The 25,453-nt window shown below is 39.7% G+C and overlaps 1 protein-coding gene across 1 annotated transcript in view; it reads right to left on the reverse strand.

The window, feature by feature from the left end:
* The window catches only part of LOC126481410 (uncharacterized), a 241,418-nt gene that overhangs the window by 169,979 nt on the left and 45,986 nt on the right, over positions 1 to 25,453 (reverse strand). The window contains exon 3 of the mRNA XM_050105147.1: positions 17,878 to 17,973. Within this exon, the coding sequence (XP_049961104.1) occupies positions 17,878 to 17,973 (96 nt within the window). The remainder of the gene's footprint in view (positions 1 to 17,877; positions 17,974 to 25,453) is intronic.

Here is a 25,453-nt window from a genome sequence, read left to right on the forward strand (position 1 = left end):
CTGATCTGTACAAACAACAATCGGTGCAATTTGTACACTGTTTATCCCGCACCTACACACTTTCACGTTGTTCCTTCACATACACTGGTGTCCATGCTTACACTCACAGCACTTTGCCGCTCTCAACTTACCACCACAGCGGACCAACGACAAAAAGACCTGATTTCCCCACTCATATCCACAGTCCTGAGTCAGGTCACGTGACACTACATTAGTCAAAATAATCCCTAAACATGGCCACAATTCGTTTGCAATTTTTTATAAGGTTTAAATACTTAAATCTAAATAAATTATATAATTTTACAGATTTATCACCACACTTTTATAATTCGTTGCAATTAAAAGAAAACCAAAACACTATGTAACGGAACTACAACACCTGTCAAAACACAAAACAAGTATTTTCCGGTCTATTTTGCTGAATATATTATCTCTGCTGCTGTGCTTCAAATTTAAATTTCGGACTACTTGAAAGAGCTCCGTATTATCCCCTGTTACCTTACAAACAGTCAGCATTCACTTTTTCACCTCTTGGCACGAAGTCAATGAGCGGAATGCCCTTCCTGTCCCAGAACACCGTGCACATCAGTTTCTGCACTGACACAGTCAGTCTGAATTTCATCTTGACCGGGTATCAACTGTGACATCAATGCATTTACTGCTGCTTGGTTTCCAGGGTCACATAAGAAATCCACATCTCATCGCTTGTGATGATACTGTCAAGGAACTTGTCACCATCGCCATGATACCACTGCAGAAATGTCAGTGCAGCTCTAAAGCATTTCATTTTGTTTTTGGGTGTCAGTTTTCAGGCACCCACCTGGCACATAATGTCTTGAACATCAGCACTTAGCAACAATTTCATGCAACATGGATTATGATACCTGTAGAAAATGACTTGAGCTCCATAATCGTGAAGCGACCATTTACCAGGATGTGCTGCCGCATCAGCTCAAACAGGTGTTCACTGATGAGGGATGGTCGCCTACTGTGCTCTTCATCATGGACACTTTGATGACCTTCGGAAAAGGGCCTATACCAGCACCAGTTTGCACATGATGTTCGGCCCGCAGACCTGACAAAACTGGCTATGAATTTCAAGAGGTGCTATGTCTTGTGCATTAAGGAACCATATCACTGACTGAACCTCACAGGTGGTAGGAGAACAAGTAAGAGACACCACTTTGGGGCACAGCTGCTGCATTACTGGCACCAGGAAAGGACCTGTCCAGCCAGCATTTGATTGTCACATTATAGATCTGTTGTGCATGCACAATTTTCCCAGCTAAATATGTCTATTTTAATGAAAACATCATCAGGAAACTTACTTTCTGGATGCACCTAGAAGATTACCCCAATATTAATCTATTACACAATCTAAAAATGCTGACCTCAGAAGAAATAGTTTAACCTACAAATGTAACCACTTAGAGTAAGTGTATGAAAGGTGAAATGAAAGCTCTCAGATTTCGATTCTCAAAAAGACATTCTAATTCTTCAGTAGATACAGCAATGCTGCAGTGGTTATAAAGAAATAAAACTACCACAGTAAAGTTCAGGACTTCTTAGAACCAAGAAGATTCAGAGAACTTAAGGGATCTCCCACAATTTCTGTTCTCAGGATTTCTCCTATTGACAAGAAAGGTCTCATCACATCAGAAGCATTTACACCAAAATTCATGAATAGGGTATTCCACTGAGACCAATTGTCTCAATTGATTGTCTTATCTAAGGACTGCCAAACACTTAACCACACTCCTACAGCCATTTATAGGAAAAACTCAAATACATATTAAAGATTATGGTCAATTTATCAAGAATTTAAAATCCTTCAGCCTGAGTTCAAGTGGTATTATCATCAGTTTTGATGACATCACTGTTTACTCTGGTTCCTCTCAATGAGATGTCACATTTGGAAAGTATTTTCATGAAGGACATGTTAAATATCTTTGAATATTGTGTGACAACTTACTTCATTTTTTTTTATATAGGACAACAAATTCTATGACCAGACTGGTCAGTGGATCATGCAGTGCAGTTCTAGCAAATTTTCATATGGAAATATTTGAAGAAGCAGCCCTTCATATGGTGAAGAAGAAATCCTTATGTTGGTTTTGTTGTGTAGATGATATTTTCATTATCTTGTCTGATAGAGAAAAATAGATCTGAATTTCTACATATTCTGAATAACATTAATTGTAATACAAAGACCACTATGAAAAAAGAGAAAGAAGATCAAATTTCATTTTTTGGATGTACATATACTTCGAAAACTTGATGGGACTTTGGGCTTAATGTCTACTGAAAGCGCACTCACATGAACGGGTATCTTCACAGAAATTCCAATCACCATCCCAAGCAGAAAAAAAGAGGAGCCATGAAAACACTGGTTGACTGGACTAAAGGAATCTGTGAACCACAGTACTTGGAAGACAAGCTTGATCATTTAAGAATGGCCTTCAGAAGAAAAAGACAGAGATACATAGGGCACATACTAAAAGGATTAGAGTTTCCAATGAAAAAGAAACAACAAAAAGGGAAATTTCTCTCACCATTTGGAAAAAATGTCACATCCCATCAGAAAAGTACACAGAAAACACAGTAGTGATAGTGTTTAAACTAACAAGGAAGGTGTGTGAATATTTGGACACTGCAAGGACCTATGCCCACCACTTGCCATAACAGGAGTACATAAAATTCCTTGCACTTGCTGTTAAGCAAACTTAGAAACTGTAAAAAGAAGCCCTAAAAATCCTCTTTAGGAACACAAGATCAAATGTCACTTGGGCAAGATGGATAAAACAGCAGAAGCAGATCATGCACTATGACCAGGAAACCACCAAATTCCTTTCTCCAACAGTGTGATTTTAGAAATATTGATGATTACTACATTAGGATATACAGAGAGGCCACAGAAATGAAAAAGTACAACTTTAACAGAAAGGGGGAGGATTGAAATTAGACAAATTCTGGGCCTTACTGCTAAATAAGAAAAACAGCATCAACTCTTCCTCACTACAAGCTCCATAGCATACATCAGTGCAATTCTGCAATCTTAGGAAGTGGTGGTAACAATTATTGATATTACCTGTAGCATTACTATAGGGGTCTTAAATTATTTTTCTGCTTTTACCTAATGTGATTTCTGTGTAATTTTGATCTTTGATGTAACATTGATATAAATGTTTTACATTTTAGTTTCATACAACACACCATGTATGAATCATTCCTGCCACAGATCCCATTGGATCTGAGGCCTCCAAAAAATTCATGTAATTTTAATTGATCTATTAACATAACATCAAAAATAATGTACTGTAAAAATGTAAAAGTTAATACTGTAATTGTAATACTGATTTATACATAGGGAACATCACGTAAAGCTTCGAAGGAAGTTCCTCCACAGCATCTCCGGCTACACAGGAATAGGAAAGTGGATTTGGTGGTCAAACAGCAAAGCTCCTGTGTGGTACGAGTCGGTTGGCAGCTAGCAGGCAATGTGTGCACATCTTGTGAATTGAAAGAGATGAGAAGAACTGCAAGATTATGTAACAACCTCAGATGCAGAAGTAATGTAGCTTATTACTCATGGCATACTTTTGTTAACTCTGTACTATGAAAATATGACACTAAGAAGAGAATTTTCAGGGCTTGTCCTATAGAAAGAGCCACGGATACTTTTACTGCTCTTTTTTGAACAGCACAGGAGATTGATGTTGCCACCACCTTCATTTCACATTACCAGTTGAGTACTGCATAATTGCATGGACATGTTGTATGGTTTCATTTTCAATAATAATGTTGTGTTCAGTAAACTGTCTGGTGAGCCACCATATTTGATCCTTCGTAATTTACCTAGACAGGGTCTTATTCCAAGAGCTATGATGAACCCAAGTATCCTGTTTTACTGAACTCTAAAGCAATTTCTCAACAAAATTTAACAGACCTTGTGGAGCTGTAAAGTACTTAATTATTTAGTGAGCATAAATGTTAAAATACTCCATGCCATTTTCATGAATGCATAGTTAAATTAATTGAAATAACAGTGATTGCAATTTTATATGTAATGTAGTTAACAGTGTTTCCCCATTTTGTTTGGTGACTAAAGTGTTCAGCCAAAATTAGAATCCAGCAATGAATTAGTTTTGGGGTGCCCATGCTAGTTGTTAAGCCAAATTTAAATGTCATAATAACGGTAATCAAAAATTAGCAAACGGATACAACTATTCAAACCATACTGGATCTTGAGCTTAATAATGTAATGTAGTGAATATTCCTCGAGAATGCAAATAATAATCAGTACAAAACAATTACTTCGTAACTATTTCATCAGTTTTAACTACCTGTAACTAAACTGACAAAAGAACCTCTTGTGCCTGTTAGTTGTGCACCACCATTCATTACTATTTACCTGTAATTACAATCATCTTCCTACTCTAATGAACAGATGGTGTTATTGAGTGTCAGTTGTTGCCAAAATAGATTAATACTTCTCCTGTGTAGTTCAAGTCAAGTCACTGGAACATAACTTGCTAAACTGTCCCGTCCTGTATCTTTCCAGCAGAACAGAAGTTTAGTATCAATTCAAGTCAATACACATAGTTAATTTACTTTATGATTCGTGCTAGTACTGAGTACAACTTTGCGTAATTTGGCTGGTGACTGTTTCTTGTTATGTAATTACAGTTTGCTTGATTAAAAACAGAATCTTGGTTCGATGCCATATATTTTGCTATTGTTTCTTCTCAATAACACACTTTCCAGAATCAAAAAATAGTCCAATACATTTCCATTACACAAAGTCACAGTAAGAAAAATCCTTTCACAGGCGTATCATTATCGGCACAGTACTAATATAATAAAGGCCAGTAGTGTTATATGGTCTGAAGATCTCACAAAGCAAACGTTGTGTGGTAACATATGAATAGTTCAGCTTGGGTGACCTCATTTGATTTTAACTGCCTCTGATGGTGTCTCCAGCGCTGGAAGACAAAGCATTAGGCAGAGAATTGTCTTAGACCATGATCTAATGCCCATAAAACAAGTATAAGCAATACCCCCGTATTTTTCAAATTATGAATTTGGGAAAAATCTTATAAGTGAACAAATAAGGTGTAATACTAGTTTGTAGGCATACCAAAAATACTCTTGCAAAAAGTCATCTTCAAGGTTTTAGCTGCTGCATGACAATATACACACACATCTTCAGTTTTCAGTTACATCTGGGTTGAGAGACTGCGGTTGAAGCATAATTTGCAAATTGTTGCCCACTCTTGATACTGAGTCTTGCCAAAACTGTCCCCTTGATGCTTCAGTTCCTATCTCATTACATTGTTTTTCTAGACTAGTCTGTAAAATATTCCACCTGATTTACCATTAGTCTATCTTTAGACAATTTACATTATGATCTACATCAAACATTTTTATTCAAACGTTTATAAACTGTATATGTATAAACAACGATGTCAGTGAAGGCCAAAGTAATCCACACAAAAATTAAATAAGAGTGTTATTTCTAAATTGAAAATAACTGAGACGTATTTAAAAGTGTGACCATCACACCCCCAAATAGGCAAGTGCATTACAGGCCGCTTTCAGGATTTAGGCGAGCAAACCTGTCCCAGATTGAATCCACCTCAGAATTATTGATAAGAGCTGGTTAGTCAGCCAGCCTGGATGTTTTTAGGCAATTTTCACACATCCAACTAGGTGAATACCATGTCAGTACCCATGTGCCACCTCAGATGAAAGCTACACAAACATTTAGAAAACGTTCTCACACTTTAACATGCAATTTACTCCTGATGCAGACAGACTGTGTACACAAATTGCATCTTGGGGAGGAGTGGGGGCATCGTGTGCTGCATGCAGCCACCAACTGAAACTAACACTGCCAAAACCCATATAACAATGCTGAATCTACAGAGAAACAGGAAAAGGCAAGGAAGAAGATTTAAAAGTTTGACCATAGAAAATGATGAAAGCATTAAATTTAAGAAAATCAATTGCCACATTGTAGTATGTGTGTTTTGGTGCTACTGTGGTCCCTCAGATGTTAGTAAATGAGTTAAGTGAGACTTAGTGGACTGATGTTCAGCTAAGCTTATGAAGAGGTAATAGTAACGAGATAGGAATTAAGAATGTATAAGCTTCTGAGCACAAGAAGTTTTAGGAATTATCCGTATATAGTGGATTGTGCACTGACAAATTGAATAAATGGAAGATGCACACAATTCAATTATTCATAGATCCTAGACCATTGCACAAGTTTTTGACCTAGGAAAAAAAAAAAGTCAAATGAAGCAGTTAGTATACATGATGTAAATGATTAATGGAAAATCTCATATAAGATGTGAAACAAATACTAACAAAGAGATAGAGGAGCTGGCCAGTACTTACCTCAGTTCAGTACAGCCGATAGATACACATAAAACAGAACTGAAAATTTACATTCCTAGCTTTCGGAACTTTGTTTCTTCGTCAGGGAGGAGAGAGGGGAAAAAAGGGAAGAAGGGAAAGTGGATTCAGTTACTCACAACCCAGGTTATGAAGCAACAGGGAAAGGTAAACAGGGAGGATAGCAAGGATGGAGGCATGGTTGTCAGAGGGAAGCCAAAGATATTCTACTGTAAGTAATGTGCCAGCTTCAAACCAAAGAGGATGCATACAGAAGTAAAGAGGTATATAGTATAAAGATAAACACAACTATGTAGGATGAAAAGATGTGTGAATGGCTAAAGAGGAAAGGGAAAGAGGAGAAGACTGAAGAGTGAATGGGAGTGAGGTTGTTTAAAGTAGGTTCACTCCAGGGGGATGGCGGGATGAAAGGATGTGTTGGAGTGCAAGTTCCCATCTCCGCAGTTCAGAGGGACTGGTGTTGGGTGGGAGAAGCCAAATGGCACATACAGTGTAGCAGGTTCCTAGGTCCCTAGAATTATGCTGGAGGGCATGCTCCGCTACTGGGTATTGGGCATCTCCTAGGCGGACAGTTCGTCTGTGTCCGTTCATGCGCTCAGCCAGTTTGGTTGTTGTCATGCCGATGTAAAAGGCTGTGCAGTGCAGGCATGTCAGTTGATAAATGACATGTGTAGTTTCACACATAGCCCTGCCTTGAATTGTGTATGTTTTACCAGTAGCGGGGCTGGAGTAGGTGGTTGTGGGGGGATGCATGGGGCAGGTTTTGCAGCGGGGTCGGTTACAGGGGTAGGAACCGCTGGGTAGAGAAGGTAGTCTGGGAATATTGTAGGGTTTAACAAGGATGTTACAGAGGTTAGGGGGGCGATGAAAGGCAACTCTGGGTGGTGTGGGGAGAATTTTGTCAAGGGATGATCTCATTTCAGGGGTTGACTTGAGAAAGTCATATCCCTGGCGGAGTAATTTGTTGATGTTTTCGAGGCCAGGATAATATTGGGTGACAAGGGGGATGCTTCTGTGTGGTCTGGGGGTAGGAACATTGTTGTTGGATGGGGAGGAATGTATTGCTCGGGAAATCTGTTTGTGGACAAGGTCTGCAGGATAGTTGCGGGAGAGGAAAGCACTGGTCAGGTTATTGGTTTAGTGTGCCTGCACTCCGGGAGCGGAAAGACTTACCTTAGGGGGAAAAAAGGACAGGTATACACTCGCACACAAGCACATATCCATCCACACATACAGACACAAGCAGAGGGTCTTTAAATATGTCTTTCCGCTCCCGGGATTGGAATGACTCCTTACCCTCTCCCTTAAAACCCACTTCCTTTCGTCTTCCCCTCTCCTTCCCTCTTTCCTGATGAGGCAACAGTTTGTTGCGAAAGCTTGAATTTTGTGTGTATGTTTGTGTTTGTTTGTGTGTCTATCGACCTGCCAGCGCTTTCGTTCGGTAAGTCACCTCATCTTTGATTTTATATATAATTTTTCCCACGTGGAATGTTTCCTTCATATATATATATATATATATATATATATATACACACACACACACACACACACACACACACACACACACACACACACACACACACACACACACACATATACAGGGTGAACAATACTATACAAAATACAGATGTGCATAGTAGACTATATAACATCAGACCACATTGAAATAGCATGTACAACTTTGGTTATTTACATTGATGTATGAGAAAGACTTTTTACATGGAATACACAGTTGATATTTAGATATAACACATACAATTCTAGCACTTTTGTACATATTTATTTAGATCATAGCAACAGTCAGATAATTACTATTGGCACAGAGTACATAAATATATTTGTTTAGTATGAAGCTATTCCAGGTATTCTTTTACACTATAATAGCAGTTGGTCATTAAAAATTTGAATACTGCTTCTTTAAATGAAGACAATTTTTTTTATTTCTTTTATCTTTACTGTTAGTTTGTTATACAATCTGCTTCCTTGTATGTTTGTTTGTTTCTGCGCCAGAACCTTGTTAACTCTTTTTATATGAATGTCATTGCACTTTCTTGTGTTGTAAGTATGTAGATCCGAGTTGGATTGGAAATTGTTAATATTTCGTTTTACATTAATTACGCTTTTCTGTATATAGAGGCATGGTAGGGGTAGAATATTCAGCTGTTTAAATAATTGCTTTGAAAGAGTTAGCCTTGAGCTGTTGGTAATTATTCTAACAGCTCGTTTTTGTAGAGTGAAGATGGTTTTGAGATTTTTCTTACTATGACCCCAGAAGATGAGGCCATAGGTAATAGCAGAACGTATATAAGCAAAGTAAACAGCTCTGCTACATTCCCTACTACATACAAAGCTAATAATGTGTAAAGCAAAGCAAGCAGAGCTTAAATTATGCGAGAGATACAGGATAAGGGATTTCCACCCTAAATTTTCGTCTATATGTGCACCTAAGAATTTTGTGGTAGCAACTCTCACAATTTCTTTATTTTGTATTCTGAGATCTAGATCAGAGTGTGACTGCTTTCCTGTAATGGATATAATTAGTTTTAGAGATATTTATGGTTAATTTGTTCACTTCAAACCAATTTTGCAAATATTCTATAACTCTGGTTGCAGATGTTGGCAATACCCGGTTTATGTCAGTTACTACAATGTTTGTGTCATCCGCAAACAGGGTTATATGAGTACCATTTACTGGAATCTTGATATCACTTATGTAAAGAAGAAATAGGAGAGGTCCTAGAACACTCCCCTGCGGTACCCCAATTGGCACAGTCTGAATATCCGATCTGTAAACAATACTTTGGTTTTTACTGTTTGTTGTTGCAATTTCTACTACCTGTTTTCTATTATGGAGATATGACTGAAACCACTTTTTAGCTACTCCTCGTATACCGACATATTCTAATTTGTCTAGCAGGATATCATGTTGGACAGTATCAAATGCCTTTGAGAGGTCCAAATTTATTCCTATTGTACTGTTGTTCTTATCTAGCCCCGTTACAATATTTTCAATGAATTGGGTGATGGCTGACTCTGTACTCATTCTTTGCGAAAGCCGTGTTGGTTTACAGCAATAGATTGAATTTCTCGAGGTAATTTGTAATTCTGTTTTTCATGACCGTCTCTATTACTTTTGAAAATACCGATAATAAAGCTATTGGTCTATAGATTCCCACTTCATGTATATTGCCCTTTTTATACAAAGGTTTTACTTTTGCAATTTTTAATCGTCGTGGAAGGACACCTTCTGAAAATGATATGTTTATGATGTGTGAGAGTGGGTCTGATATGACACTAGCACATCTCATCATGACTGAGCAAGATATCTCGTCAATCCCTGAAGACATTTTATTCTTAATTGTTTTTATTATTCGATTAACTTCCATTTTGTTCGTGGGAGGTAGCAATAATGAATTAACACTTTGTTCTTCTGGGATTGATGTTCTACTAATCTTAGAACAATTTTTACTCAGATTGATTGGACTATTTATGAAGTAGTCAATGTAATTTGCTAAAGTAAGATTTCTGACTAGCACACCTTGATCATCTTTTAAAACAAAGTCGTCTGGATTTCTAACATTTTTGCTTGGGCCTATTTCTTTTTTTACTACATTCCATATAGCTTTCGATTTGTTTGATGACCCAGCAATTACACTATCATTGTGCATTGTCTTGGCTTTTTTGATCACCTTCCTGTAAATTTTCTTGTATGTCTTAACATAATCTGTGAAGTGTTCATCTTTGTTATCTTCTTTGAGTTGACTGATATGTTTTAGTGTTTGACTAGATACTCTAATAGCAGGTGTTAGCCACCGGCTTGTGTTCCTCGGCATGACATTGATCTTTGTGAGCTTTTTTGGGAAACATCTCAAATACGGACATGAATGTACTAGAAAAGCATTGAAAGATTCCTCGGTTTTTTTTTTGTGCAAAGACATCTTCCCAGGTTTCATTAGCTAACAACTGGATGAAAGTATTTACTTTTTCTGTATAGAATTGCCTTTTGTATCCCCACTTATATTTTACTGCCTTGGGGATAGAGTAATTTATGTATGTTAATAGAGTATTGTGATCCGAAAGACCTAAGTTTACGTTTAGTGGCTCAGTGATACCATTCTCCATATTTGAGAAAATATTGTCTAAAAGAGAAGATGACAGTTCTGTTATTCTGGTGGCATCTGTAAAGAGTGGTTTCATGTGGAAGCTGCTGAGTATACTCAAAAGCTGTCTTTTTCATCACTTTCAATTAACAGGTTAATATTAAAATCTCCACATAAAAATAATTTCACTTCATTACTATAAAAAGTGTTTAACGCTGCTTCTATTTTTTTGAAGAATATGTTTTTGTCACCCAGTGGAGATCTATATACTGTAATGACAACTAGTTTTTCACTCTTCTCCTCAGTTTTTAACTCTATGGCACATGATTCAAAATGTTTTTCTACAATTTAGATGGTCCAATTCTGTTTCCACTTTGAACTGCAGTCCTACTCTAGAGTAAATGCATACCCCACCATTTTTAAAAACACTTCGGCAATAATGTGGTGCTAAATTAAACTTGCTTATATTTATGAGACTTAATTCACTAGCCTTGCACCAGTGTTCAGATAAACAAATACAAGAGACATGAGCAAGATTATTTAAAGCTACTTCTAGATCTAGTACTTTGTTTCTGAGGCAATGAATATTCTGACACATTATCCTGACTGTTTTGCAAGTATTTTTTCTTTTGTCATTACCTGGTAATGTGCTGCTTTTTCCATAGTAGTAGTGACTTATCTGCAAATTTTCTTGCTGATTTGTCACAATCTTTTCCATTTCTTTGTCTGAAGCCATAAAAAATCCTTATTTAATGATGTAGATGTACCTTGTCTTTGACTCCTCCTTAGGCAGTGTTGTGTTGCTGCAACTGTTGTTGATGGTTTCGTTGCTGCTGCTACTGTTGTTGATGGTTCAGTTGCTGCTGCTGCTGCTGCTGTTGCTTCTGTGGCCAGTGGTGGTGCTGACAGGATTCTTCATGCTGTTGCTGCCTTTGATTCTTTTACTGGCACTATTTCTGTTGGTGGTGGATCTGTTGTTGTAGTATCTGTTGGTTTTGCCCTGTAATTGCTGATGCCTGTGGTTTCCTTCCTCTTTTCTGCCAGTGACTGTAGTGGAACTGCTACAGTTGTTGACACCATTTCTGCTTCTGTTGCTTGTGCTGCTGCTGTTATTGGTCTTGTTGCTTGAGCTGGTTCAGATGTTGCTGGTTTTGCTGGTGCCGCAGTTGTTACTGATTTGATCGTGATGCTGTAGCAATTTGTGGTTCTGCAGCTGCTTTAGTTGTTGTCCAAGACAGATTCACTTCCTCCATGTTGCTTCCAGTAATGTATTGGTAGTTCATTAGAATGGCTGGTACTGACTCATAGATACTTTGTTTTTTATATGTTTCTAACGTTTCGTAAATTGCTTTGCACAGAGATGACTTGCCTCTTCTATTCAGGTGCATGCCATGTTTTGTAAAGCTGCATCTATCCAGGAAATCGATTGATATAAATCTTATGTTTGGGTACACTTTACATGCTGGTTGTATCTGTTTATTTGCTTCCTTAATTTTGGCGTTCACACATGAAGCAGATATGAGGTCATGCCTATGTGGTGTACCAATAACAGTTACTTTTTGATTTTCCATCGAACTGAGGGCACTTTTGAGACCGATAATAGCGTTAGCTAACTCGTTACAATACACGTCATTTGCTCCTCCAATTAATACAACATGACGATTTTTGTTGTCTTGTTTGTCCAGTAAAACGTCCCTAATAATTTCCCGCATTGGTGCTCCTGGTTTCACAAGACTGCATACTTTCAGATCGTAATGGTTTCTTAGTACTTCCGCCAGTCCGTGTCCATGGCTATCAGAGTAGATATTTAACTCAGTGAGATTTCGTGAAGATTTATTATTTACTCTTGGAGACAAATATTTCACTTGGGCACAGATTTTCGCTTCGCTGGTATGCATTTTCTGTTGAAATTCATCGATCTCTGCGTGTTTTCTATGTGATGCCTGTCTTTGTAGTTCATTAGTTAATGAACTAATTATTATTATTGCTTCTTGCAGTTCGCTTTTATATTTTAATATATAAGGCTGTAGGTCTTCTTGTGTTAAGGCCTCATATTTACGTTTTAAAATGCCGATCTCAGTTAGCAATGTTGCAATCACTTCACTTTCGCATTCTGCACTGATCAATTTTTTTTTGGAATGTCGTCTACATAACATTCCCGACAAGCCCAGAATTTTTGTTTCGGATTAGCCCTTGCACAACTGTAATGGAGTAAAGTTTTGCATTTAACACACACAATACCTTTCGCCGCTCGCTTGTTGCAGTAGCATTTGTCTGAGTACACACGATAATGTTCACCACAAGGTTGACCGGAAGACGATGTGGACGCTACATTTGCGATTGCGTTAACGAAATTTGTCGATTTTCCCATCCTTTCTTCTGATATTTTTACAATCATATGGCATGTAACATTTCTCTTCACTACAAATGTTTTGTTTTTTACATTTTGCACACTTTTTACCACTGTTTTTGTTCACATTTGCGGAGCACACACTATCTTCACTTTCCGCCATCTTATGCAGGACACTATCTGTAACATGATACTACTTCCTCTGTGATGGCTGTACAAGCATCAACAATGTGTTGCTACTTGTCCTATAGTGTTGTTGGAACATTCTGATAGATAGCATCTTTGACTGCTAACCACAAAAAAAAAAAAAAAAAAAAATATCCAGCAGTGTAAGATCCGGAGACTGGGAATACCAACTAATTGGCCCAAAATGTCCAACCCACCTACCAGGGTATTTATAGTCCAGAAGTTGTCGTGCTCTTAAGACGATGTGCAGGGCATCCATCATGTTGATACTACATTTAACCATCCTCTGATTCAGAGGTACAGCATCCAGGAGAAGAACAATGCTTTTTAAAAATTTGGCATATTGTCTGTCATTTTGGTTGTCATTTACAAAGAAAGGTCAGATAATGGTATCTCCAATAATTGCACACCAAAATTAACATTGATGCTCTATTTCTCTGAGCCATCAGATGGAACAATAATGCAAATTTCTCATATTGACAATTCCTTTGTTGGAGAATGATGCCTCATTGGTAAAAAGAACATTAGAAGACAAGAAATTAGGATGTTATTGCTGAGCCCACTGACAAAATTGAACCCTATTGTTGAAGTCATTTCCATGAAGTACCGTGAAGTTCCATGAAGTTATTGATGTAAATGAACGTTATAAGGATGAAATTTATGGTGTTGCAGAATGCTATGCGCAATTGTTTTTTAGATGCCAACTTTATGTTGAATTCACTGTGTGCTGACAAGAGGATTCACAGCTAGAGCAGTGAGCACAGCAACCTCAGCAGCTTTGTATGTTTATGTTCTATAATGATTTCAAGGTCTTGCATTTAAACTTCCCATTTCATATATATGAGAAATGGGACAACCAAACAGCCAACGAGAAGGAAATGGATTGTCATGAAATTGTCTGCTGTATGGTAATTGCCCCTCAACAGAATTCCACCTGCCTACAGCAAATTATAGTATAGGTATGTGCAGTAAAATAACCATAATGTTCCCTAACAGTACTGACATTAAAATTCATTTTACCAAATTATTTCCTGTCAATGTACTTTCTCTGTAGATCATTGGAATTTCTACCTTATCATCTTGCACGTACATACACAATGTGTACTACCATCAAGCTGTTACGAAGTTACTCTGGTCCACAACTACACTGGTATGGAGTGTGCTGTATGCTAAAGCATGGGGGGGGGGGGGGGGGGGAGTACCTGTATTACACAAATCTGAAATCATAAACAAAACCACACCTCTATTACAGCATTACAATGGTTATGTAATGTGTACAATCAAGGCAGGAAACAGATCTGTTTCTTCACAACCTGTGTTCTCTTTATTGTTCAGGCATCTACATTTTATTGACAAAAATGATACACTGTGATACATTTCTGAATAGCTCTTTGAGAGGTCATGTGTATTCTTGAATAAAATATACAAGCTTCCACTTAAAACATTTAATCTCTACCCTGTATCTCCTACATCTGTGGGGATACATAAAACATATATCCCTAACAAGAACTGCCCAATGATGATGATAAATTTGGTTGAAACAATTTTTTTGTTTAATGCATCCGGAAAAACTTATTTTAGGTGGGCAGGCTAAATGGGATACCCTGTAAATATTACATTAACCCTCAATGGATGTGCCTATGTATAAAGTATGTCAACTATAAATAAAAAATTTTACCACAATTGTGAGCCCATACCTATTCTTTCATTATTATTTCAGCTAACCCAGTGATAAATTGTGCTTTCACATGTCCAAGCAAGCAGCAGTAATATAAAATAGTGAGTTAGGTGAGGAAAAAAAATATTATGAGTTGTGCAAGAAAATGGCTAGATTATGAGCTAGCAGCACAATCCTATTATGGAGCAGCTGTACATGAGATAATTAGTAATCGAATAAGCAGTTGGCTGGGATCTGATGCAACTGCACTGTTTAATGCTTCATGTGGTCATTACCATGGGATAATACCTGTCCATGGCAATAGAGTAATGCAATGTTGAGTTTATTTCATTATTATTTAATTAAACAGTGCTTTAGCTCATACTATATAAGTTTATTTTATCACTGTTTAATTAGACTATGACTAAACTTTGCTTTGTACCTTGGTAACAATTGCAGTTATTCTTTACATGCGTACAAAGTATGTTGTGCACCCGCTTGTGTTATGGAAAACATCACACCTGCTTGAGGGTTAAGTTTGTGTTTGTCATCTCTTCAGTCAGAAAAGAAAACTAAAAAATTCAGTTGCAAACAAACATAAATCACTTAAGCAATTGTCAATGGAAACTAGCACCAATTTATGTCGCCCCAGTCAAACAGACAAAAAATAAAAAATAAAAAAAATAATGAATAAAACACCAGTTTTTAATTTCAGATTTAAAACATTGATATTTCTACATTTTTTAATGAATAAAGATGAACTAAGGTGTCATCAAGCCAGCAGAAGATTGTAATAGTAAGAAAGTAGTCATACCTAGGGAAGTTAAAATTTTTAATAAGACAATCACTCCATAAGTTTCATCTGTCACTGGTGTAAACAATGATTGCTGCAGTAAATGTAATTAATCTCTATCAGTTGTTTATTCATAGGTGGGATATTTGCTGACATTGATACAACTATCAGAATTCTATTTCAATTGTCCCATCATCCTTAATTAAGGAAGCATCAGCTTTTTCTCCGAATAGCAGCTTCCTTTCTAGTTTACTAACAAGAGGAGGCCACAACATTTGGTACACAGATTTACTGCAAACTTTGTACACTCATAGTACTCCATTAGGACAACAAAATGTGTAAGCAGTAGTGCGTACTTCTCAAGCGTTATTGAGAAAATCACAAGATAATTTCGGTTGTCAAATATATACTCCTGTGTGTGGCCATTTTTACCATGAAGCGCCAGCAGCCAAGTGGTTAGCGTTAAAGCCCCGTAATCGCTGGGACACTGGATCAAGTCCTGCTTGTCAGTTTTTTTTTTTTTATTTCTAACACAGTCATTTTCTTTACTATTTATATTACAATTGATGTAATGGAAGAAATACATGTAATCTGATGATCTTTTATTAAATTTACAATGTTATTTGGCAGTCTACAAATTTTTATTATCACAAATGACAATGTTCATAACTACCAAATAGTAAACGACCAAGCGCATTAAAGTGATACTGAAAATGTATGCTTGTCCGTATCTTCAAAATTGTTTGTATTTAATTTAAAGAGAACGAGAAACTGCTTCTCATGAAGACACTATTAAAATACACTCTATACTGCATGACCAATGATCAGCACCAATATTTAAGAAAATGCTGCATTATGCATGGTTTGCTTCCAAATTATTGGTTGAAAGAGAGGTTTTTGAAAATGTTAATGAGGTTTGTTTTCCCACGGAAAACCTCAAAAGACCTTGCGTGTGTGGAAACATAGCATTTTTTCAATGCAGCTGGTGCCGTTTAACTTTGTTTTTCATATTTTTATGAAAAATACCATCTCGCAACTTTTATTCGCAATGTCGAAAGCGACAATTAACTGTACATCTTTCGAAAACTGTCTGTGCTGCTCAAAACTTGGAGGTAACAAGTCGTTTCAGGCTCCTTCCAGGTATAAAGGATTTCTCAAATCACGGACAAGAATACATTTTCAGTATCACTTTATGCATTTGGCCGTTTAATAGTCGGTAGTTACGAATAGTATATTATTTGTGATGATAAAAATTTGTAGACTGCCAAACAACATTGTAAATTTAATAAGAGTTCATCCAATTACACATATTTTTCCCATTACATCAACTGTAATATAAATAGTAAAGAAAATGACTGTTGGGGGGGGGGGGGGGGGGGGGGGGGGGAAAAAAAAAAAAAAAAAAACCCTGACAACCGGGACTCAATCCAGCGACCCAGCGATTACAGGGCTTTAACGGTAACCACTCGGCGCTTCATGGTAAAAATGGCCACGCACAGGTGTATATATTTGACAACCGAAATTATCTTGCGATTTTCTCAATAACGCTTGAGAAGTACCCACTACTGCTTACACATTTTGTTGTCCTTGTGGAGTACTACGAGTGTACGAAGTTCCGCGTTCCAAATGTCGTGGCCTCCCCTTATAAGTTAAATATGGTGTGTGTAAGCACAAATACTATTGATCAGTACAGTGATGACAAAGTAAATGCTGTGCACTAATTGTTTCTATGATTTGCCTTTTGTTTATGTATAAGTTGACTCAATTAACACCCCTGGAGATTATCCTTGTTGATAGACTCTATGGAACACAATGAGTGACAAATGAATGGGTGTTTAAGAATGATCCACTTTCTGTTTACACATTACAACAATAGGGTCAGATACATCATTGAGAATACTGTCAAACTTGAGACCTTGAGTGATGTAATAAATCTGATTGTGGCAATTAGTTCTGAATGTTCATAGTGAGTCCAATGCAATAAATTTATAACTGTTTTCTGGAACAGTGATGTGCAGTAAAACATTAAAACCTGTGGGCATTCGTAACTTATGCTACACAAGGTGAGTGTTAAAGAAACAGAAAAAAGGAACTTCTGTTTGAAACTTCAAACTAAGAGCTTTTTCTACACAGATACTAACAATTTTGAGATTATGTGCCAGAACTTTAGATTTAGCTATGATGTATCCACAAGACTTTTGGTAATTAAAACACAAATTTGATGACTGAGATGTAATTCTTTCAAAGTTAGTGTACAGCTCATTCCCTGTTAACTTAGAGGCAGTATTTTTTTTCTTTAAATGAAGACTCCAATCCCATTTTTGGAACTTCTGGTTTGTCATTAATGGATGAAAAGTATTGAACATTCACAAACCTGTAAGTCATGCAATTCAATACTTTCTTGGGAGCAGCTGCTGTCTTGTGATAATGAACTTTCATCAGAGAAGGTACGCTTTCTGGTGCATCTCCTCTGCAAAACCAAATGAGATAATTGAGTTTAGTGACTTTCTCTTCAAAAGATCACTAACAGTTTTTGAGTGAACAAATTTGGGTATACAAACATGCAAATGTTTCATCACCTTATCACTCAGAAATTATGGTACATCATTTATTTGAGGTCTATCACTAGATAAAGGATTACTCTAGACTGATCCATGCATTACAGTTTTCAGCTTTAAATACAAACAATGAAATGTTGATTTTGAGCTGTAATTTTCTCCAAATGTGTCCAACTAGACATGAGAATATACATGACAATATATAGAGGAGTGTGGCAGAGGCAGTGGCAGTGGCACAGTTACCAGGCCAAAGTGGAAGCTCATAAACCTATACACAACAAGCAATAACAGCATGAACACTATCAATACAAGTAAGATTCACAGTCTTCAATCAAGTAATGCTACGTTATCAGTAAAGCAGTTTGGCAGCTATGTTTAGTGGTCAGCAGGAATAGCAATGAACACCAGGTGATGGGCTCAAGCCATGGTGGTGGTTTATAACAGCAGCACTATGCCACAGCCTCTTCCATCTAGCCAGTGATGCACTACACTCCAATGGGATACTGCCCTCAAATGCATTTCTGTCTCTAGACAGATATCACCATCACACCTGACACAATGTGCCTCCTGTCTGGTATATGGTGTGACACACACAGTGCAATCTGATTTACTGATGGAGGTCACAGTGGCCCTGATGCTTGGTTGTATGGCATCGGGAGTGAGGTAAGCCATCTCAATGTTCTGCGAAGTTGGAGAGGGAGGAGATGAGTTGCATCTGATGCTGGGTTCTGGTGTGATGTGGCCCTAGCACCTCAGTTGCTAATCTCAGCTGAGATGTTGCTGGAGCTGATGGCCTAGGAGCTGCATTGTGAGCATCTGCTGGGTCTGTGGTAGTTAATTGGGTGGCAGTGACACTTTGAACACAACTGATTTTGCTATAGTGAACTCTTACATGAGATGGCCTTGAGTGGCCCCTTGCATAGATGATAATGAAGGCTGTGCTTTTCTTAAAGGTGTGCATTCACATCAGGATGCCAGAAGTACACCGAATGTCAGTCTCCTTGTGGTCCCCATTCTAGGTGCAGCAAGTGGAAAAGTACTTGTGGCTGGTAGCCATGCAGGATCTCCACTGGGATCTACAGATGACAGATATGGTTAAGCAAGTGCTAACAAGAAAAACTCCCTATCACATCCCTCTCAGATTTAGTGATAAGTGGGTCCAGTGGACAGCCTGTCAAAAACTGAACATAGATCAAACATGAAAACAGGAAGAAGGTGTACTGAACTGTGAAAATAAAGCAAAATAGGAACACTGAACAGTTCGAGCTCAAAAAGTACAACATTGAGCAAAAATGAAGAGCACGGCATCCTAGTTAAGTGGTCACACTGTTAGACTGCAAAGCAGATGAGCCATGTTCAAAGTTCCCTTATCCCAATTTTCTTTCACTAAATTATGAACTGTCTGTCCAGTCATTTATGTGCATCTGTTGTAAATTTTGATGACAAGGCAACAAGTGAACAAAATCCTGCATCAAAAAACATCTGGCATGTCACATGCAGCAAAGTGACACTACATGTGTCATATTATAGGAATCTCTTATCAAAGCACCTAATTGCACACCTGGTGAGGGAGAGAGAGAGGCCTCCTTGCTCAATTTAGGTGTTCGTATGAATGTGATCACTCCCAAAGAAATGATGAAAATATAACAGTTGTAAAATTTAAAATTCTCCCAGGGAGTCAACTATTCAAAGAGATTTCAGAATTGCAGCCGGTCGTCGTAAACTTCATTCCACAATATTTTGGCTGGACAACTGCCAGCCATATTTAGGTGGGCTGGACTGACAAAGACGTTCACTGTTCTGTCTTATATAGTGCGCTGATGGTACTGCCGCGCATGCGTTGAAGTCACGGAGACAGAAGGACCACTCCACCCAGTGGCAGCACCCTCGCTGGTGGAACTGCAAGTCTCAACTGCCGTTGGTATTGTCACTGGCCATAGCTATTGAAGTCTTCTGGCATCTTCGTCTCAAGCAGATTTTGGAGATAACAGGATTCCATGCGTTATTCAGTCGTTAACCACTGTCACGGATCATTAGATTTTCTGTGATGTGTATTTTAACGGATTCTTTGATAATGGAGTCCCAAAGGGTTGTTGCCGAGGCCGAAATTGAAGTTTTGTCATAATCCATTGTCTGTACATTGGAAATACAATGTTCCGCAACTGCAGACTTACTGGGTTGCAGTAGGCGAGTGCAACGTTTATGTTCCATACAATGCTCTTCCACTGTACGCATTGTCTGTCCTATATAGGCCATACCACATGACACTGCATTTTGTAAATTCCCGCCTCCCGCAGTCACAAATCATCCTTCACCGATCCCAGCAGATCCGAAATCTTAGTAGGTGGACGAGAAACCACTTTCACATGAAAATTGTTAAGAATCCTCGCTATTTTGAAGGAGGTGTTTCCAATGAAGCGAAGAAAAGCTAGGGACTTGGTTGGCACATTCTCCTCTTTATCCACTTCCCGGTTCCTGGCTTTAGTTGAAAAGGCCCTGTCAATTTTTCAGGTCGAGTATCCGTTATCACTGAACACCATCCTTAAATGTCCAAGTTCCTTAGGCAAATTCTCTGCATCCGACACTGTATGTGCCCTGTTCACAAGGGCTTTAAGCACACTCATCGTTTGGGATGGGTGATGGTAACTTGAAGAATACAAGTACAAAACAGTGAGAGTGGGCTTACGATAAACAGAATGTCCCACCAAGCCATCACTCTTCCGTTTAATGAAAACGTCCAGGAGTGGAAGGCAAACACCTTTAATTCCATAGTAAATTGAATATTCTCATGGATGGAGTTAAGATGATGAAAAAACTCCATTAACTTTTCTTCTCTGTGGGGCCACACTATGAAAGTATCACCAACATATCTCCAAAAAACAGTTGGTTTAGCCACCAGAGTAGACAGAGGGCTGCCCATGGCAACACCATCAGACTGTTCAAAATATTCATGGTTAAACATCAAATAGGTTGAGGAAAGAACATTTCGAAACAAAGCAGTGATGTCTGATTCACACCGTTGACCAATTAGCGTCAAGGACTCTGGAAGAGGTACTTTTGTGAAAAGGAAAACTACATCAAAACTCACTAGAAGGTCCAAACTACTTAAGTGGAGAGCCCCCAGTCTGTTGATAAAATCAGTAGAGTTCCGTATATGATGGGAACATTTGCCAACCAATGGTCTCAGCAAAGAAGCTAGATGTTTGGCTAAATCATATGTGGGTGCATCAATATTACTCACTGTAGGCCGTAAAGGAAGACCTCCTTTATGTACTTTAGGAAGACCATGCAGTGTCGGTGGTACACTGCCATGTGGTCTTAAGCTCTTGATAGTCTCTGGAGCTAACGACGAAGAGTTCAAAAGTGCACGTCTTCTGCTGCACACGTGCTGTTGGGTCTTGATCAGTCTTCCTGTACATAGTATCACTCAGTAGATTATACATCTTCTCCAAATACAACCTATGAGGTAACAAAACGGTAGAATTACCTTTATCAGCCTTCAGCACCACTATTTCCAGATCATCTTGAAGGTTCCGTAGTGCAGCCCTTCCTTCAGCGGTTACATTACTGCATTGGGGAGGAGCTTTCAGGAGAACCCAACCACCTTCTAAGATTTCGGATCTGCTGGGATCAGTGAAGGTGGGAATTTACAAAATACTGTGCCAATGTGGTATGGGCTATATAGGACAGACAACGCGTACAGTGGAAGAGCATTGTATGGAACATTAATGTGCACTCACCTACAACAACCCAGTAAGTCTGCAGTTGTGGAACATTGTATTTCCAATTAATAAGGAGTTTCCCTTCTAAGAAATAACTTTCAGGCTGGCCTCTGTTGGGGCCTCCTGTATTGATTTTGTCATTTGATACTTTAATATGTGAACTACTCTCTCTGCCTCATGTAGCCTTTGTGGATCGAACAGTGCCAAGGGGTATAGATTATGTAATGGAACTGCTCTCTATTGCGGTAATTTGTGGTTTCGAAGTCACGTTTCAACTAGTAACAAATTTTTCATTTCGGAAGTGCACCCTTATCACTGTTGGCAGCAGAGTTATCTGAAATGGTCCTGCACATAATCTGGTCTGTGCACTATGCAATGCTGTAATAGCTCATTCACTGCACTATTGGTTGGTTGGTTTAAAAGAGGACAGAAGGGACCAAACTACGAGATCATCAGCCCCTTGTTGCTAATAAAACAATGCCACGAGTGTGAGAGGAAAATGGAAGAAACATATAACACAAAACTGAAAGAAAGGAAAAGCCACAAGAATGAAGGGAAGACAACGAACACTAAAAGGAACAAAAGAGGACAAGAAAACAACAGAGATGCTAGAAACACAAGAGAGTAAAACCTGAAAGCTTACAGTGGCTGGGCAACCATGAGAATAAAAAGGGAAAGCCAGCCACTCTGCAACACATTAAAACCTCCAGCCTAAAAACACTAGGGTGGAGGACACAGAGGGACAAAGGACATGTGCTAAAACCTACATAGAAGTATAAAACCCACTCTCACAGATAAAACGTAAAACTACAGCTGCTGTTGAGGCACTGTCACCCAACACCGAAGGCAGGGTGCTGGTGAAGTTAAAAGTCTGCCGCACAGTGACTGAAAGTGGACAGTCCAGCAAGAGGTGGACAACTGTCATTTGGGAACCACAGCAACACTGAGGTGGGTCCTCGCGACGGAGTTGGTAACCATGCATTAGCCACGTATGTCCAATGCGGAGCCAGCAGATGACAACTGATTCCATGCGAGATGCCTGCATGGAAGACTTCCACACATTCATAGTCTCCTTAATGACACGCCGTTTGTTGTGCATGCTGTTATGACCTTCCACCTTCCAAAGATGGAAAACCTTGTGGTGTAAGACAGAACACAGGTCAGCTTCGGGGATGCCTATCTCCAGAAGCAGTTTCTGCATCACCTGTCGACAAGTTCATTGCCGGGGATTCCAATGTGCCCTGGGGTCCACACAAACACCACGGAACAGCGAGACTGTTCCAGGATGTAGATGGACTCCTGAATGGACACTACCAGAGAGTGGCGAGGGTAGCACTGGTCGATAGCTTGTAGGCTGCTCAATGAGTCAGTACACAGCAGAAATGACTCACCAGGGTATGAGCGGATGTACTCAAGAGCACAAGATATGGCCGCCAGCTCTGCAGTGAAAACACTGCAGGCAACTGGCAAGTAGTGCTGCTCAATATGTCCTCCATGAAAATACGTGAAGCCTATGTAATCATCAGCCATTGAGCCGTCGGTGTAAACCACTTCAGAGCCCCACAACATGTCAAGAATCTAGAGGTAGTGACAGAGGAGATCGGCGGGGTTAACAGAGTCCTTAGGGCTATGCAAAAGGTCCAGACAAAGCTCCAGCCGAGGCGTACACCTTGGAGGCGTACAAGAACGGACCACAAGTAGAGGTGGTAAAGGGCAGGACTCCAGTTGGAGAGAAGGGACTGCACACGAACTGCAATCGTTAACCCCGATCTGAGCCACTGATGCAGGACATGGACTGCCACAGACAGGAAAAGGAGACGGTAATTAGGATGCTCAGGGGAACTATGAATGTGTGCTGTGTAACTGGCAAGCAGTAGCACATGTCTGATCTGCGGTGGAGGGACACCAGCCTCCACCAGCACACTGGTCCCCGGACTCATCCTATAAGCTCCTGTTGCTAATTGAACCCCACAGTTGTGCACAGGGTCGAATAAATGCAATGCTGAAGGCGCTGCCAAACCATAAACCACACTCCCGTAGTCAATTCGGGATTGGGCGAGGGCTCTGTAGAGCTGCAGCAGCGTACAGCGATCTGCACCCCAATTGGTGTTGCTCAGGCAATGGAGGGCATTGAGGTGCTGTTAGCACTTCTGCTTAAGCTGACGAAGATGTGGGAGCCAAGTCAATCGAGCATCGAAACCCAGTCCTAGTAATTGACAAGTCTCCACTACAGTGAGTGGATCATCATTAAGATAAGTGCAGGTTCGGGATGAATGGTACAACACAGATAGAAGTGAATGACACACGACTTTGCAGATGAAAACTGGAAGCCATGGGCTAGAGCCCATGATTGTGCCTTGTGGATGGCTCCCTGGAAGTGCGGCTCAGCAACAACAGTACTGGACCAGCAGTACAGAATGCTTAAGTCGTCTGCATACAAAAAAGGTGAGACGGAGGGCCGAACAGCTGCTGCGGGACCGTTAATGGCCACTAAAAATAGACACACACTCAATGCAGAGCCCTGCGGGTCTCCATTCTCCTGGATATGGATGGAACTATGGGAATCACCAACTTGGACACGGAAAGTACGTAGTGACACGAAGTTTTGGATAAAAATTGGGAGTGGCCCCCGGAGACCCCACTCATACAATGGTGCAAGGATATGATGTCGCCAAGTCGTGTCGTATGCTTTACGTAAGTCAAAAAAGATGGCAATCAAGTGTTAGCGTCTGGAAAAGGCTGTTCAGAAGGAACACTCGATGGACAAAAGATTATTATCAGTGGTAGAGAGACCCTGGAGGAAGCTGCCCCGACATGGAGCCAGCAAGCCACGTGACTCCAGGACCCAACCCAACTGCCAACATACCATACTTTCCAGCAGCCTATAAAGAACATTGGTGAGGCTGATGGGCTGATAGATATCCACATCAAGCGGGTTTTTACTGGGTTTGAGCACCGGAATGATGGTGCTCTCCCACCACTGCGATGGAAAGACGCCATCGCACCAGAGTCGGTTGAACATGACGAGAAGATGTCGCTTGTAGTCAGATGAGAGATGTTTAATCATCTGGCTGTGGAGGCGATCAGGCCCAGGAGCTGTGACGGGGCAATGTGCCAGGGCACTGAGGAGCTCCCACTCTGTAAATGGGGTGGTGGTGGTGGTGGTGGTGGTGGTGGTGGTGGTGGTGGTGGGGGGGGGGGGGGGGGAAGGAGGAGGGGGAATCCTCCAACTCTGAGGATCAAGAAAAGTGTTCAACAATTGCGTTTGCGTAGGTACATAGCTTGCCATTTATGGTAACACCAGTGACAGCTGTTGTGGGCCTGGTACCCGAAAAGACGTTTGATCTTTGCCCAGACTTGAAAAGGTGACATGTGGCACACAATGGTGGAGACATATCTCTCCCAAGACTCCTCCTCCTGTTGTTTGATAAGGTAGCGAATATGGGCACGGAGCTGTTTAAAGGCTATGAGGTGCTCCAGAGAAGGGTGCCGCTTATGCCGCTGTAGAGATCGCCAAAGCTCCTTAATTCCTTCAGCGACTTCCGGCGACCACCAAGGGACTGCCTTACGCCTTGGGCACCCTAAAGAGCGAGGGATTACATTTTCTGCTCAACCATATCAATGTTAGCGTGTGGGGGAGATTCAGCGGTGATAGCAGAGGTGAAAGTTC

The sequence above is a fragment of the Schistocerca serialis genome, chromosome 5 (assembly GCF_023864345.2).
Source record: "Schistocerca serialis cubense isolate TAMUIC-IGC-003099 chromosome 5, iqSchSeri2.2, whole genome shotgun sequence".
Taxonomy (NCBI): Eukaryota; Metazoa; Arthropoda; class Insecta; order Orthoptera; family Acrididae; genus Schistocerca; species Schistocerca serialis.